The sequence below is a fragment of the Betta splendens genome, chromosome 8 (assembly GCF_900634795.4).
Source record: "Betta splendens chromosome 8, fBetSpl5.4, whole genome shotgun sequence".
In the NCBI taxonomy this organism is placed as follows: Eukaryota; Metazoa; Chordata; class Actinopteri; order Anabantiformes; family Osphronemidae; genus Betta; species Betta splendens.
The window spans coordinates 2348696-2366055 of NC_040888.2; the positions used below are offsets into that span (position 1 = coordinate 2348696).

The 17360-nt window shown below is 40.3% G+C and overlaps 2 protein-coding genes across 3 annotated transcripts in view; both read left to right on the forward strand.

Moving 5' to 3' along the window:
• Nucleotides 1–17263, forward strand: part of si:ch211-120g10.1 (butyrophilin subfamily 3 member A3) — a 30030-nt gene extending 12767 nt beyond the window's left edge. Inside the window, exons 8-10 of one of the 2 annotated variants that reach the window (XM_055510903.1) lie at nt 16079–16105; nt 16289–16315; nt 16400–17263. In XM_055510903.1, the coding sequence (XP_055366878.1) occupies nt 16079–16105; nt 16289–16315; nt 16400–16959 (614 nt within the window). In that variant the 3' untranslated portion in view covers nt 16960–17263. The remainder of the gene's footprint in view (nt 1–16078; nt 16106–16288; nt 16316–16399) is intronic. The other variant, XM_055510902.1, reaches the window with a different exon arrangement.
• On the forward strand, nt 2612–13724 carry LOC114860111 (interferon-induced very large GTPase 1-like). The gene is made up of 4 exons (XM_029158415.3): nt 2612–2650; nt 7086–7167; nt 8519–8556; nt 8640–13724. The coding sequence occupies exons 2-4, from the start codon at nt 7101–7103 to the stop codon at nt 13344–13346; spliced, it is 4812 nt and encodes a 1603-aa protein (XP_029014248.1). The 5' UTR covers nt 2612–2650; nt 7086–7100; the 3' UTR covers nt 13347–13724.
• Nucleotides 17264–17360: the final 97 nt, after the last annotated feature.

The following is a 17360-nucleotide window of genomic DNA, read 5'->3' on the forward strand; positions in this document are numbered from 1 at the left end:
TTTATTTTAAAATAGCCTTTCCAGTTTGGCCGCTCCCTCCCAATCATTCCACTGCGATCATTCCTTGTTCTCTCTCCCTTAGAATGTCTTCACTCCTCAACCTCAGTACGTTGCCAGTTCTCCATCTTGTGATGCTGCCCTGGTCTCTGTCTTATTGGAACCAGCAGCTTTTTGAAAGCTGACGACTTTACTTTGACTCATGTTTGAAGAAGGTTTTTGGGTCTTGTTTGTTCCCAGAGAATGACCTTGTTCCAAAAACTCTCAAGTGAAAACCTGTTCAACTCACAGAATGTAGTCAAAGACTATTTTACTACTAGTCAGGAACACAGTCTCTTGTGTAAATAGTTTGATGCTTGATATTGTCCACATGAACGTGTTTGGCTCTAGGTGAAAATCCTTCTTATACATTATGCCACAGATTAGGCTTTTGAAATTGCTGTCTCCAGATTTTAGATTTGAGAAAACATATGGGAAATATTCACCATTGTGTCAGATGTTCTGACTTTGTCTCACAAAACCAAGATAAGGGCTTAGACTGGGATTTTCAACATATCTTGGTTGAACTCATTCATGACTTGGTTGTAGAAATGCAGAATCAGTTAAAACCCATTTAGTTTCCATGAAAATTTAATGTGTTGTCTGTTTACTTGTGATTAAATTTATCCTGGACATGGACCTGTTTGATTTAGGATTTTAGATTAGACTGTTTCTTTATTTGTGTTGATTATTAGCATGTCCTTAGCAATAGTTCTTTTGCTCAAAATTTTTTAATAATCTCACTTCTTTGCTGAATAACTGAGGATTCAATATGTTTGTCTTTGGGCTCCAGGTCTCTGTCTTATTGGAACCAGCAGCTGGAGCCCAAAGACATGTTCGTCCTTGGGCTCCAGTTGTTATTTCTGCTTCTCGCGTTCATCAAACATCTTTCTGCTGTAGCAGTCTGGATGGTTGTCGGGAACCATGGAGTATATATAAAAAATAAATAATTCAGTTAAAATCATTAAAGCAACGTTCTTGGTGCCTTTTTATTTATTTTAAAGCAAACTCTGATGTTGAACCTGTGTCTGTCTTCTCTGCAGACTGTTCACCAACACTGGCAACACTTTGACCATCTTTGTCTTGTAGTGGAATTTAGTCTATCTTTATTGTTATATATTGTCACTGTTTTATATTATCACTAAGGTTTAATGTCTGTTGCTGGTAATTGGGGTTAAAGAGCTCGTTTTGTTGAGAACATCTGCTTATGTCAGGTTGTTTAACAGCTAGACTCTGTTCATGCCTTATTGCAACATAGGCTGATAGCCGTGGTGAATTCATAAAACAAGAGGCCCACAGTGGCGTAAGTTCAGAGTGTACAGTATGCTGGGGTCGGCATTTGCTGTTACCTCTCTATCTTTAGTTTGATTATTGGTCTACCATATGTAATAAATTCACAATTATTGATTTGAACTTTACAGGTGCGTCTGCTTGAATTTTCTTAAGTAGTTAATATCCTGAATATACTACAGTGTTCATCCATGTGTCCTATTAGGTCCACAGATCAGAAAGGTAATTGATATGTTTTCATAATTCTCTATAGATTTTATTTAGGTTGAGTAAGGTTTTCCAGAACAAAAGAATAGTTTAATGAATTCACCTTTTTCTTTTGGCACAGTTTTAACTTTTGAGTCCTTTTCATGTGCTGCGTTGTCACAGTTCTCCATCCTCTCTGTTCTTAGCTGTTGACAATATAAAATAAAATCAGTTAGAATTTCTTGTGTTTGTTTATACAGCAATTAATAATATCAAGGCCATTTTAATCCTTGTTAGTGTTGTTTCTCCTGCCTATTAACTAACCGTTATACATTTCTCTTCCAGAGCACATAACCACGTGGTTGTCAGCTTGATGTGCGTAGCAGAGTTCTCAGAGTTCAGAAAAGATTTCTTTTAGAATTTGTTGTGACGTCTATTTAACATTTGACAATCTAGTTTAGTATCTGTGAATTGTATCTAATGAGCATTGGTCATTATGATCTGGTCATTGATCTGTATGTGGCACATTGCTCTTCTTCTTCTGTCCATCACAATATGGCATTCAGCCTAATACATGCTGCTTGTTAAAGTACCGGACAGAACAAAAAAAACTCTATTTACAGAGATATTCATCCTGAAAGTGCTTTTATCTTCAGACAGAACTGAAATATTTTACTTTTTTATTATTCATAAACATCACATTCCTAACAATTTTTTACACCACATATCACATCTCAAGTGTCCCCTACATTATGACATTATTTGTATTCAAATAGACTTGGTGGTTGCAGAAATAAATTCATTTGAATGTAGCTATGCCATTTTCCAGAAAACAGGCCTGGAGTATAAAAGGTTATTAATCATTTTTACTGTTTCTCATACATTGTGCAATGTAGGCCTTAAAGATAATTGCAATTTCAATTCCTGTGTACGTCTGCTAAATATGATATTGACAGTAAAACTATCTTCAACGTTTAACCTTTTAGTCACACAGTGAAATGATAACTTATCGTTACACAGTACTTTCACTTTTCTTCTTGCCATCACTATAAATAGTGGTTCAGTTCATCTAACATCCTACTTGAAGAAGTATAGAGCTGCAGGTTATATCCACACAGATTACACCAGAAGAGAAAAGGTGAGTTTACTTTACATTTTTAACAACAGAATAAAACAAAATATTATAAGGCAACAAACAGGCGAGTCTGGCCATATTTACGACAATTTTTTTATATTGCAACAATTTACAGCAAACATCATCTAAAGGTACTTTACAATGAAGGCTTAGGATGTTACAGAACTCAAATTAAATTTACTGTTATTATGCGAACACAGGATAATAAAACGGCTAAAAGCTGCTGAAATGAGCCTGCAGCGTGGCAGGACTCATCCTTAAAAAGGAGAGGAGCTCAGACTAGAGTCGCTGCTCCTCTGCTTGACAGTGGTCACATGAGGTGTCCCCGGCGCTTTGGGGAAGCAATCTGGGCATGTACCCTTGTTAGGGACCAGAAATTAATTATTATGTTATTATGTTAAGTCATACATTATGACTTATGTCCTGCATCTTCCCTGCCACTGTTGTTTAACAGCGCGAGAGTCGCTTGGCAGCGGTCACATGATAAAAGAACGAACGAACGATCTGTAAGGACCTGTAGAAAGGAATCAGGAACGAACTGGAGAGACGCTGCTCGCTACAGAGCCTGCGCGGCTCCGCTGTCACGTGACAAGTGAACGCACGAACGATGCATATGAACGAATCACTAAAGAACTGTGAACGATGAACTAAACCTTGCAGCCCGAGCTGACTTTTATTTGACGGCTGGTAGTGAACAAGTAAAAGTACTGTAAATCCTATTTTTACAATCAGTGAGACTTTTAAATCAAAAAGTAATAAGCTCCCTAAAATCTTTACCTGGGGAATTTATTGCGTCCAAACCGTGGCATTATTATTATTATTATTATTATTATTATTATTATTATTATTATTATTATTATTATTAGATGTGAGTAGTCGGGCTCTATGAAAATAATCTTAAAACACCTTCTGGTACTTTTGTCTCCAGACATTAAGACTCGTATCAAACAGAAACACTTTACCAAAGTTTTTCTTTAGAGGAGGAAGTTACCTTTTCCTGCTCGAATCGCTTAATTCATCGACAACAAAATGAGCTAATGCTAAGCTATGGCTGGCGAAAACGCCAATATGTATCACAGCTACACACTAACTGCTTTCTAAGAGGCATGCGACGATGAACATATAGTATCTATGGAAGAAGCTGAGGCACATAGGAAAAATCCCAAACCAGATAGACAACATACGCCAGTAAAGAGTCCACACTGGAAAAAGATGAAAAAAAAGCTGATGAAAAGGGAGATCTCCTATAGTGTTCTCTTCAGCGCCATTCAAAATCTCACTCGCAAGTTTGACTGCCAGGCTGAACACTTCCAAGCAATTGAATGGCAAATGAGTGAAAATACTGAAGCAGTTGTCAAGATCAGAGGTTCGGTTGATGCAATCATGCTCGGATTTAAGAGTATCTCAGATGATGTCAACAAGTTAAAGATTCTATGAGAACTGCCCGAGACCAAGTGTGAAAAATGGCCAAAAACTCCAGGATGTGCAGTGAGATGAAAATCTGGTTCAGAGAGGATTTTGGCAAAGAAGACAGAGAGTATAGAGTCAAATTATGGTTACATTAGATTGTGCGTGCATGCAACACAGCTCGACACAATTTCCCCCAATCCCTTAAGTTCAGAACTCTCCCTGTCTCTTGACCTCACAGATATTTGGCAAAATATTAATCCAGGCAGAAGACATTTTACCTGGATCCTGGACCTGGATCAATAACACAGGGCGAAAACACTGCTCCAGACTAGACTTGTGGCTTATTTCAAAGAGTTTAGCAATTACTCTTTCTATTATATTAAATGATAAGTTATCACAACTATACATCTATATATTCTACTAAAAACTCTACTGTTCTAGGTACTCAGAACAGGATGCTGGAAAATTTCTGGACCTAATTAAGCAAAAATAGATGAACAATTCGAAACCATAACAGAATCAGAAATCATGTTAGAAGAGTTGGACAGTGCCATGTCACAGATGTCCACTGGAAAGTCTCCAGGTTGTGACGTGCTTAAAACTGAATTTTTTTTCACTTTTGGGGCAAAATTGGAGAGCTAGTTTATAAAGCATTCAAAGATTTTATACACAATTCTACTTTTCCAACAATGAAACCTGGCATTATCACACTCATACCAAAGCCTAATAAAAAAAGGTCTTCTTAGACAACTGGAGGCCAATTACACTCCTTTGCGTAGATTACAAACTCCTTGCTCTTGTTTATGCCAACAGGCTTATGCAAGATAGTAGATGAAACCCAGTCAGCCTTCATTAAAGGGAGACAAATCCACAACCACAATGGATTAATTTTTAGATATCCTTGACTATAATTATCTGATCCCAGATGACAGCTTTATCTTAGTTTTAGACTTCTTTAAAGCCTTTGACAAATTAGAACACACCTTTCTCTATAAAGCTTTAAATCTATTTGGGTTTGGGCCTAACTCTTCTAATGTTATACATATGTTTTACAATGATATCAATAGCAGTGTGTCTCTAGTCCACAATGTCTTGGACAGGTTTGCAGTGAATCATGGTATTCAACAGGGATGCCCAATCAGCCCTCTTTTATTCATTTTAGCAACAGAAATGATTGTGCAAAATTTTATCTAAAATTAATCTCTTAATCTCTATTATTAAAGGCATAGGAATTTTTGGGAGAGAAATTATTGGGAGAGAAATTATAGCAATTCAATTCAATTCAATTCAATTCAATTCAATTCAATTCAATTCAATTCAATTCAATTCAATTCAATTCAATAGCGCCAAATCACAACAAGTTATCTCAAGGCACTTTACAAAGTAAGGTTTAACACCTCACACTATTAACAGCCAGCAAATTGGTTTAAGTTTGAAGTAGACCCCTGCACTTTCTGCCACAAAGAGCCTGAAACTAGTGAACATTTATTTTATAACTGCTCATGTGGGCGGCCCTGGTGCCTTTCTGTGTGGAGTTTGCACGTTCTCCCCGTGTTTGCGTGGGTTCTCTCCGGGTTCTCCGGCTTCCTCCCACAGTCCAAAGACGTGCATTAGGTTGATTGGCTTCTCTCCATTGCCCGTAGGTGTGAGTGTGTGAGTGAATGGTTGTCTGTCTATGTGTTGCCCTGCGATGGACTGGCGACCTGTCCAGAGTGTACCCTGCCTCTCGCCCAAAGACAGCTGGGATAGGCTCCAGCACCCCCGTGACCCCGCACTAGGGAGTAAGCGGTTAAGAAAATGGATGGATGGATGGAACTGCTCATGTGTTAAAAGGTTTTGGAATGACATTCATGATTGGATGTCCTTAAAGTTAGACAACATTCGCCCCTTCTCTTATTTAAACAGTATTTATTACATGGGCAACTTGGATTCAGGAATCTCAGACACAATTAACTCAATTTTACTTATGTGCAAATATCACATTTACACATGTCAATGGAATAGTTGTACTCCCTCCCTTTCCTTGTTCCTCATTTACTTTTCCAATTACTTTAAATCCCTAAAAGTCATGAGTAAACTCAACAAAAAGGCCAGGAAAACAATGTCATGTATTTCTAAGTCTCTGCTTTTTTAGTGCTCTATTTCTTGTTTATTTGTCTGTGCGCTCGTTATATATGTAACTGTTCTATGTTTTTTATTTTATTTTATTTTACCTGTATTTCTATTTTAGATTTTTCTGGTGTGCCTATTTGTCAATTCTCATGTTTGTAAGGTATTCATAAAATTTGTTAATAAAGTATATAAGTATACAAGGCCGATCGCTTTTTATGATGTCGGTGCAATAAAAATCGCGACCAAATGGTGGACCAATAAATAATTTAAGACAAGGTCTGTGGGCGTGCTAGAAAGCAAAAGGCTGATTGGGTCACTTCACAGAACATAAATAACAGAGGATGGGATTGGGTCACTAGTAATATGGACTGAATGTGACGATGTTTGAACCTTTACTGTACATTGTTTACTTAGCTTTTTAGCTATTAGCGATTAGTTTCGCGCATGACGGTTTTTGGCTCATAACATAACATAAAACTATTGTAGCGATAGATCCATTAATGCGTCGTATACTAGAGCAGGTGGTGCTACAATGCTGACTACATGCTAACGGCTATTATATCCTATTATATGAACAACACTTATATGGTGTTGTGTTGACTTCCTTCTCAACTTCTCGGTAGCTTTGGCGCCAAACCTGGCGATGTGCCGCATACAGATCAATGCAGACCAGATCATAATGACCAATGCTCATTAGATACAATTCACAGATACTAAACTAAATTGTCAAATGTTAAATAGACGTCACAACAAATTCTAAAAAAATTGTTTCTGAAACATGAAAACTGAATAACGGTTAATTAATAGGCAGGAGAAACAACACTAACAAGGATTTAAATGGCCTTGATATTATTTGTTGCTGTATAAACAAACACACAAAAAAATTCTAACTGATTTTATTTTATATTGTCAACAGCTAAGAACAGAGAGGATGGAGAACTGTGACAACGCAGAAGATGAAAAGGACTCAAAAGTTAAAACTGTGCCAAAAGAAAAAGGTAAATTCATTAAACTATTCTTTTGTTCTGGAAAACCTTACTCAGCCTAAATAAAATCTATAGAGAATTATGAAAACATATCAATTACCTTTCTGATCTGTGGACCTAATAGGACACATGGATGAACACTGTAGTATGTTCAGGATATTAACTACTTAAGAAAATTCAAGCAGACGCACCTGTAAAGTTCAAATCAATAATTGTGAATTTATTACATATGGTAGACCAATAATCAAACTAAAGATAGAGAGGTAACAGCAAATGCCGACCCCAGCATACTGTACACTCTGAACTTACGCCACTGTGGGCCTCTTGTTTTATGAATTCACCACGGCTATCAGCCTATGTTGCAATAAGGCATGAACAGAGTCTAGCTGTTAAACAACCTGACATAAGCAGATGTTCTCAACAAAACGAGCTCTTTAACCCCAATTACCAGCAACAGACATTAAACCTTAGTGATAATATAAAACAGTGACAATATATATAAAAATAAAGATAGACTAAATTCCACTATAAGACAAAATGGTCAAAGTGTTGCTAGTGTTGGTGAACAGTCTGCAGAGACGACAGACACAGGTTCAACATCAGAGTTCGCCTTAAAATAAATAAAAAACACCACAAATGTTGCTTTAATGATTTTTAGTTATTACACAACCATCCAGACTGCTACAGCAGAAAAATGAAGAAAGTCATAAATGAGTTCAACCAAGATATGTTGAAAATCCCAGTCTAAGTGTTCCTGACTAGTAGTAAAATAGTCTTTGACTACATTCTGTGAGTTGAACAGGTTTTCACTTGAGAGTTGTTGGAACAAGGTCATTCTCTGGGAACAAACAAGACCCAAAACCTTTCTTCAAACATGAGTAAAGTAAAGTCGACAGCTTTCAAAAAGCTGCTGGTTCCAATAAGACAGAGACCAGGGCAGCATCACAAGATGGAGAACTGGCAACGTACTGAGGTTGAGGAGTGAAGACATTCGAAGGGAGAGAGAACAAGGAATGATCGCAGTGGAATGATTGGGAGGGAGCAGCTAAACCGGATTTCAAAATAAAACATATTGTAGGTGGACAAGTTTATAATTTAACAAACTTATATATTTCAAGTTAAATATGATTCCTTTACTTACTTTACATAAGAGAAAGAATTAAGCATTACTGCAATTAAATTATTCAATTATTAAATTCTTTTTAAGTAATTATTTACATTTTTGTACTAAACTGCTACAATGGCCAGACAAAATATTAATTATATAATAAACAAAACACATCATGTTTAAAAGGGGAAAATATACAACACAAAACAACGTTATGTTTGTAACTGCTCGGTTTGTTGCATTGTTCTATTGCAGATGAGCTGGAGAAGTGTGAAGACAAAATGAAGGGAAAGGTGAGATCTTATGATTAATCAGGATAACTTGAGTTTTATGTCACATCCAATGACAATGAATGAATGTGTTTCTCTATTAACAGCCAGTAAACATTTTAGAAGAAGAAGAACATGGAACATTATTCAGGAGACTTCACCTTCAAGACAAACTTCAACAGAAGATGTCACTTGCTGATTTTCTTATGATCAGTTCGTTAGTTAAACAGGACCATGAGACATTGGAGAAAGATCTAGCTTGTAGGTTTCTTCAGCGGCTGATGATGTTAGACTACAGAGCCAGATACATTCCTGTAAAACAACAATGTCCTGAGGGGAGAAGTCTAGAGACTGTCACCGTAGATACAGATGAAAGTGATGATGATGATTTCTGCAGCAACAGTGTTAAACCGGATCAATTAAAACAAACTCACATTCATCCGATGGACGTTCAGATGGCCGTGTTCCACTGCTCTGACAGCTTCCTGCAGCAGAACATGGTCACTAAACTCTCCCAGTGTCAGTACGCGTTACCTCTGCTGGTTCCTCACCCACTAACTGGTGAGGTTCACTTTCCTCTCTGGACCTTCAGACAAATCATTAAAACATGGCGGACCCCTCCAACCATGACGAGTGTCCCCGTCTACAAAGCTCAGACCCACATGGTGTCGTTCCTGCGTCTGGGTTCTCTGTCAGTGTCCAAGTCTCAGCTGATGAACGACCTGATCAACGAGCGTCACAGCACCTTCTTCCACAGAAACTGTGCAGGCAGCACCAAGAGCCGGCTGCTGATGGACGGCGTGGCAGAGATCGCCTGGTACTGTCCTGCTGGCAAAGCCAACGATGCCTTCACTGCCTGCATCGCCTTCTGTAACCTGCATGGAGACGCGCTGGAGTTTAAACGGCAGCGAGAAATACTGCTTGGAAAGTCTTCAGTCAACGTTGTTCTGGTGCCGACGCTGGAGAAAGGAGACAAAAGCTGGACGGTCATCGAAGCCCTCTTAAAGTCTGAAAAACCCTTGATTTGTCTTATGGATGACAGCTGTGATGCTGTTGTTAAAAAAAAGGGAAACTACAAAATGGGTCTAAAAGACAGAAGCCTGGCAGATGTTTCTGCTGAACTGAAAAAAATAATTGGAAAGATCTTATCTGGACCACATGAATCCTTCCAGCTTGAAGCGTTGGCTGAGGTTTCTGAATTCAAAGTAGATGAAAATACATTGTGCCTCGAAGGAAAATCTGCTGCAGTGAAAATAGTGAATCTGCTTTATAGGACGGATAAAAATGACACAGACCGCAATGGAAAATCTGCAAAGCAAATGCTGCCTTCGAAGATGGATGTTTCAAAGATCAAAGATGAATTCCTCCGTTGTCACGGTGACCTGTGGCAAAACTGGTGCAGAATAAACAAAGAGCTGTATCACCTCACAGGAAACATTGAAAAGGAGAAAAGTAAAAAACAACAGCAACTGATGCAAATACGACGAGATCAGTGCAAAGCTTCATGTAGTGAAGTGATGAAGTTGTTCATCAACAGTTTGTCTTCACTGCCGTCATCAGACAAAGAGTATTTCCTTAAATGGACCCAGATCTTGATAGACGCTCTCTCTACTGATGATCTCTGTTCAATACTTCAAGACTATGATAAAACATGGTCGGAGGTTTTGGCTCTAAAGAAGGAACCTGAAAAATCAGACCAGTTAAAAACCAAACAAACTGAGCTTGAACAAATCTCCCAGAAGCTGCAGTCGGCCACGTTTGGCTTGGAGCACATCTTTAGAGAAATGGGGCAGATCTTTGAAGCCCATAAATCTCTGGACAAACCTGCAGAGGAGGATCCGACCCACTGGTCCAAATACCCGGCGCTGGCTGCAGAGCTGTTGATATCAGGACACCCCCTGGAGCTGATGGATGGAGACGCATGTCACGTGCCTCTAACGTGGATCTCCAGTGTTTTACATGAAGTCAGGAGGAAAGTGGGCGACCGCAGAGTCTTTGTGTTGTCGGTTCTGGGCGTTCAGAGCAGCGGGAAGTCAACGATGCTGAACGCCATGTTTGGACTGCAGTTTGCAGTGAGTGCTGGCAGATGCACCAAAGGAGCCTTCATGCAGCTGCTCAAGGTGTCAGAGGAGATGGACCTGAGGTTTGACTACATTCTAGTGGTGGACACCGAAGGACTGCGAGCTCTGGAGCTGGAAGGAAACGACACACTTCACCACGACAACGAGCTGGCAACGTTTGTAGTTGGTCTGGGAAACATGACGCTCATCAACATCTTTGGAGAGAATCCAGCCGACATGCAGGATGTTCTGCAGATTGTTGTTCAGGCTTTTATGAGGATGAAGAAGGTCAAACTTTCTCCAAGTTGTGTCTTTGTTCACCAGAATGTTACAGACATCACAGCCACAGAGAAAAACCTGGAAGGAAAGAGACGCCTGCAAGAAAAACTGGACCAGATGGTTCAACTTGCAGCCAAAGAGGAGGGCAGCGACGCAGAGAGCTTCAGTGACATCATTGCATTCGATGTTCAGACAGATGTGAAATACTTTGCTCAGCTGTGGGAGGGAAGTCCACCGATGGCTCCTCCAAACCCAGGTTACAGCGAGAGCGTGCAGGAGCTGAAGGACTTCATCCTGTCTAAGGCTTCACGGTCTGATGGGGTCACTCTGTCACAGTTCAGCGGTAAAATCCAGGACCTGTGGAACGCGCTGCTGAATGAAAACTTTGTCTTCAGCTTCAAAAACACACTGGAAATCGCAGTGTACAGAAAACTTGAGGTTCAGTACGGAAACTGGACCTGGACCCTGAGGAGCAACATGTTGACTATTGAAAACCAGCTTCACACCAGAATTGAAAATGGAAAACTGGACAAAGTTGAGCTCAGTTATCTTTACAAAGAAATAAGTGAAACATACGAAGAAATTAAAAGTGAAATGACAAAGTATTTTGAAGATGACAAAGACAGAGAAATGTTGGTTCAGTGGCGAAATCAGTTTGCAATTAAAATCGAGGATTTTAATATTGTACAAGTGAAAGAAGTGAAAAGAAAACTGGATGAAGTTCTTCTGCAGAAGAAAGCTTGTAAAAAGTGGGAGGAAACAAAGACAGAGTTTGAGACCAAGCTGCTGCAAAAGAGCAAAGAACTCGCTCAGAAGTTAAGAGAAAAGGCCAAAAATGAAGAGGAACTTAAAAAACAGTTTGACTCTGTGTGGAGTGACTGGGTCAAAGAACTGACCGAAGGTCTTCAACCTGTTGAAGACATTAAAATGGAAGAGGAACAGTTAAAGATCCTCCAGGAGCTTGGGTTTGAATGTAAACTGATTGATGACAGAAAAAAGAAACTAACTTATAAAAAGATGGCAGATCTAAAAGATTATAGTGATTATTTCAGTAAATCTGTGTGGAAGTTTTGGAAAACGTCGACTCTACCGCCTGAAGAACAACATCACCTCAGAACCTTCATCGACCGTGTAGAAAAACAGTCTATGGACACATTTAAAACCAAACCTGTCGCTTCATCAGGCTTCAGTTCAGCTTATTTACAAGAAGTGGCCAAAGATATAAAAGGAAAAGTGGCAGAAGGGTCAGAGAGAGAGAAAAAATATTTTCTGATGAAGGAGTTTACAGTTGATCTCTGTTTGTTTGTGTTTGACAGAGCAGAGAGTTGGTTCATAGAGTCCCACAAAAAATTCAAGATGAAGAACGATCCAAACGTTTTTCTAGAAACCAAGAGAGAACAATACTACAACATTTTCAGTAGCTACTGCAGAGAAGCCTCATCTGCTGTTGTTCTGGGAGGACTGATCTGTGAAAACCTGAAGGTTTCCATCATTGAGGCTGTCTATAACAGGACAGCTGTGGATCTGACTAATGAAATAAAGTGTAGTCACCCAGCATTCAATGGCAACAGACTGGACCTGGAGAAACATGTGTTGAAGTCACTGGCAGAGAAAGAAGACTTTGAAGATTACATTAACTACATCCATCACCCAAGGAAACATATGGAGAGTTTTATAACAGGGAAAGTGAGTAAATACATTTTCAAAGAACAGAAAGAAAAAGCTCAGAAGATACTGAAGAAGAATGTTGAAGACATGAAGAATCTAGTGAGCAATGCTTTATTTACAGCAACAGACAAAGTCAAATCCCAGAGAGGAAACATTGACATGTGGCTGAAAGAGTTCACTAGTTCTCTGATAGAAAAAAACCTAAAGTCTTTTATCATTCCTTCTCAAAACTTCAGTGACATCAATAAATTTGACCATCTTAAAGACGAGGTAGAGACAGGCCTGACCTCCATAGTTACAGAGATGAGCAGCCTCTCGCTAGATAAGATGAAGGAGTTCGGGCTGCAGCCTGATCAGATCCTTATTGAACACCTGTGTAGTTGCTGCTGGGTCCAGTGTCCGTTCTGCAGTGCTCTTTGTACCAACACTATGGAAAATCATGATGGTGACCACAGTGTTCCATTTCATAGATCCATTGCAGTCAATGGATGGCACTACATAGGCACAGAGGAAATGAGTATTGAGTTTTGTACAACAAAAGTTGCAGGTGATGGACGTTTTCGTCCTAGCCATGATTCAAACACAGCCATTCCCTACAAACTGTACAGAACAGCTGGACCAGAGTATGAGAACTGGAGAATTACTCCTGATGGATCTAACCTGTCGTACTGGAAATGGTTTGTTTGTCGGTTTAAGGCAGAGCTGGAACAGCGCTATAACAAAAAATTCCAAGGTGATGGAGAAATTCCCAGAGACTGGAAAGAATGCTCCAAAGACAACGCCATTAAAAGTCTGGATGAAATGTAAATCATCTAATACAAATAGAGCTCAAGTAACAAATATTCATTATACTTGTTAAATGAAATCAAAGTTTTCTGTTGAATAACTGTGACTTGTATTATCTCATCACAATCACTACGTCAGCCATTACTTTTAATTAACATTTGTCTCTGCAACATGTGTTGCTGTTCCAAATAATTGTCAACAATGGTTGAAGATCTTTATAGATTTTACCATAAATTTATGTTTATGTTTATATTTAATAGCTGTTAATTCTCATGTTTTGAATCATAATCTGTGATATTTTGAGTTTAGTGCTTTCTCTGAAATATTGTGATTCATTTTACTTTTGTGTAAAATCTTCTATTACAGGAACCAGTGAGACAATAAAGAGTCTGAAGCAAAGACTGAGTTTGTGTATTTACTCTTCAAAGAGAGATGTATTTTTCTGCAAATGTAATATATAATTTACATATTAAATGTAATCACAGACTACACATATTTTCATTTCAATTAAAAGTGTATATTAATTTCTGTTATGTAAAGTGAAAAAAGAAATGCATTGTGACATGAAGGTTCTGAGACAATTATGAAATACATGAAACATCAAGTTTTGAGACCGTTGGGCCACTAAAAATATATATATGCCAAATGTAGAGCTAGTGGCTGCTGTGTAATTTAGTTGTCACAGTCTTAGTCAGGCCTCACTCATGGTCACGCTCCTCGCGGCCTCATTCTTCCGTCACTGAGCAGAGGGGAAAGCGAGCGTGTTTCTCTTCTCCGCTGACACGAACAGAGTCAGGATGCGTGTAGTTCAGCTCACCGGGCGCCTTCGTTCTAGTTTGACCTTATTATTTTATGAAGGTGTTACCGGACTCCAGCACCTGGAGTACAGCTGAAATAAACGTGAAGAAAGCATGAGACACGGACAACGTCATTTTTTCTCTTCGTTGTGAAGCACAGCAAACTCGCATCGGCACAAACCACTGCCCCTATTGTTGGGAGTCAGGTACTGCACCCATATGGTTCTCCCCCTAAACAGTAAGTTAGCTCTCTGCAACCAAATTACACACATACTAAACCAAATACATTTACTAGTGTGATCACACACCAGTGGGATTGTTGTGGAAAAAAAATTACCATGAAAGCTTCTGACCACTTAATGAAAAGAAGATTTCAAAAGTTGTCTTTGCGAATTTATTTCTCCATATGCATGTAGAAAAATTAAAAAAAGAAAGGAAAAGAATAGGTAAAAGAAAAGAAAGGCACCCGGGTGGAGAGAACAAGTTGATGCTCACACAAAGTGCACACCAAGGTTCTCGGAAAACTTCTCCTCCTGTCCCGAGTTCTAAAGCCCACAGATAACACAAAACCTCCACACATGAGCTCAAACTTCAGGACAATTTGCCAAGTCTACATGAGCAAAGATGACAAAAGAGGAGGCCTCACTCAAGGAGCATTCTGTTTCTTTTCTAACTCAAACACTACGTCACAGAGTCATCAAGTCAGACAGTCAGACACTGTCTCACAGAGTGATCAAATCAGAACTAGGCTTCCTGCTCAAAAGATAACTGAGGACCCCTCTTGCTCAGAGGCCTGCAGCAATATACTTGTACAATACATGGAATGTTTAAGGATGTGTATGATTAACACTTAAGAATATGAACATGAATCAGAAACAATCAGATCATTATTAAGGCATTAATAATGAAAATGATTGGCATTAAGGGATAATATAAAATTTCCATCACAGGGATAGTACAACCACTGTTGTCCTTTAAATTGACTCGACCTCTGTTTTCCTCATTTTCCTCACAGGAATCGCATAAGAAAGCAAAGAAGGACAGGACGGAGCCTCTGAATGACGATCAGCTGTTTGTTGTGGATCTGGCACGAGACCTGAGCCGCGTGTGTCAGGTAGAACCTCTAGACTGCTGCTAAATGTTAAAATCAGTGACGCGCTGTTTATAAGTTACTGATGAAAGCAGACGTTACACAGTATCACATTTATCACATCGTACCTCTGTGTTGCTAATGCAGAGGTCGGCCGTCCTCGAGCACATCTGGAACCTGGAGGACACCTGGCCGACCCTTCTCTGCCGGGCCTTCATCCTTCAGTGGGCGTCCGTGCTTGAGACCAAGGTGCTTATTCTTTTTCCTCACAGCAGCACGTAAACAGCACTGACTCCACATGTGGAGAGGTGAAGTTACTGAAGGGTTGAATTTCTGTGTGTGAAGACGAGGCCGATGCAGACGGACGGCTGGCCCGAGACGGTTGAGGGCAAACTGCCTGATCCGATTAATGAGCAGGACCTGCTGCAGGCCAAGGCCAGGATCCTGAACTGGGTCAAGGACCTGAGAGCTCAGCCTGAGGTGGGAACTTCTCAAAAATGATCAACATTGTGTGTTGAAAGTCAGAGTTTGAAAACAGATTGATGGTCCTGCAGCAAAGCGTGTGGCCCGGTGAACCCGTGGCAAAGGTTCTGGAGGACCTGCAGTCGGCCTGGCGCTGGGGCCGCGTGCCCTACCTGCTGACGGCCATGGAGCTGCTCATGTGGACCTTGGTGCTGCAGCGTCCAGATAAGGTAGGAGTCCGCGTTCCAAGGCACACGGCGTGTTTTGTTCAGCTGGACACAGATGGTCTCGTGTGTGTTCCCACAGGACACCATTCCACAGCAGTGGCTCACCTGGAAGCAGAAGTTGTTGTGATCATCTTTGAAAACTTTTTCATTAGTTTTGTTTATTGCGTTTCTCTCCAGGTGCCATATCGTACGTTCCTCAACCAGGTGAGCTTTACGCTAAATCTCATTATTGATCACGGTGCTATAATCAGACTGCAGTAATGACGGTACAGATCCTGTCATTAATTTTAACATCTTTTATTTTTATAACTCAAAGGTGCATTCAGAATTATGGCCTGGAATCCCAGTTTCATTCTGTTTGTTGTCTTCTCTTTTTCATACTAACAGTATGGAACTGGATCTCAGACGCTGCAGGTACAACTTTCATTGTAGAAAGTTTAAATTAGTGTGGTCTTTTCCAAACCTGTCGGGGGTCTTAAACTTCCTGCTTCCCTGTAGTTGAGGTGACTCTGGATCTGGACTCAGCCAACCCCGACCTCCTCATCTCCGGTGACGAGAAGAAGATGCGCTGCGGCTTCGAGAGGAAGGATGTTCCTAACCACCACCAGCGCTTTGACGGCTGGTGGTGCGCTGTGGGGGCGGAGGGCTTGGGCCCCGGCCGTTACTACTGGGAGGTGGAGGTGGGCGAGCGGGACTGGAGACTGGGGGTGGCTAAGGAGTCCGCCCTGAGGAAGGGCTTCAAATCGCTGAACACCAACACAGGGTACCTGACCTTACGGCTGGAGAGGGGCACCGAGCTGAAGGCGCTCACCGTGCCCTTCACTGCCCTGCCGCCGGGCCTCATCCCACGCAAGGTGGGCGTCTACCTTGACTACGACAACGGGCAGCTGTCGTTCTACGACGTGGACAAACACTTCCACATTTACACCTACAACGAGAGCTTCACTGAGAAGCTGTTCCCCTTGTTTGGTACGGTGGAGATTGTCAAGGATCTGGTGATCAGGTCCCCAGCAGCTAAGACCCAGTGTCTGTGTTCAACATCCTGCCTGTGGGGATGAGTTTCCCTCACATCCACCACCACTTCCATCAAAGCCCAGTAGACGTGATAGGAAAGGATCACAAACCTGGTTATGTACTAGTCTAATCAGAGTCAGAGCTTCCAATGTAAACCATCGTGCTGTGTAATGGCTTGACAATGCTCTCTGCCGCTGCTTCAATGTGATTGTTGCTATCACTTTCACACTGTAGGTTTTATAGTGTAACACACACCTAATGTATTTTCAAAAAATAAATGTATAGTATTACAGTATGTAATCCTGTAATGAGAATTCACTCTGGAAGAAAATAAAACAAATCTGCGTCTTACGTGCTCCTTTGTTTATTACTCAGGGCTGCACTTTATTATGGGGCATTTCAAAAAATAACATGATAAACAATAAATAAATGATTACGTGTCAAT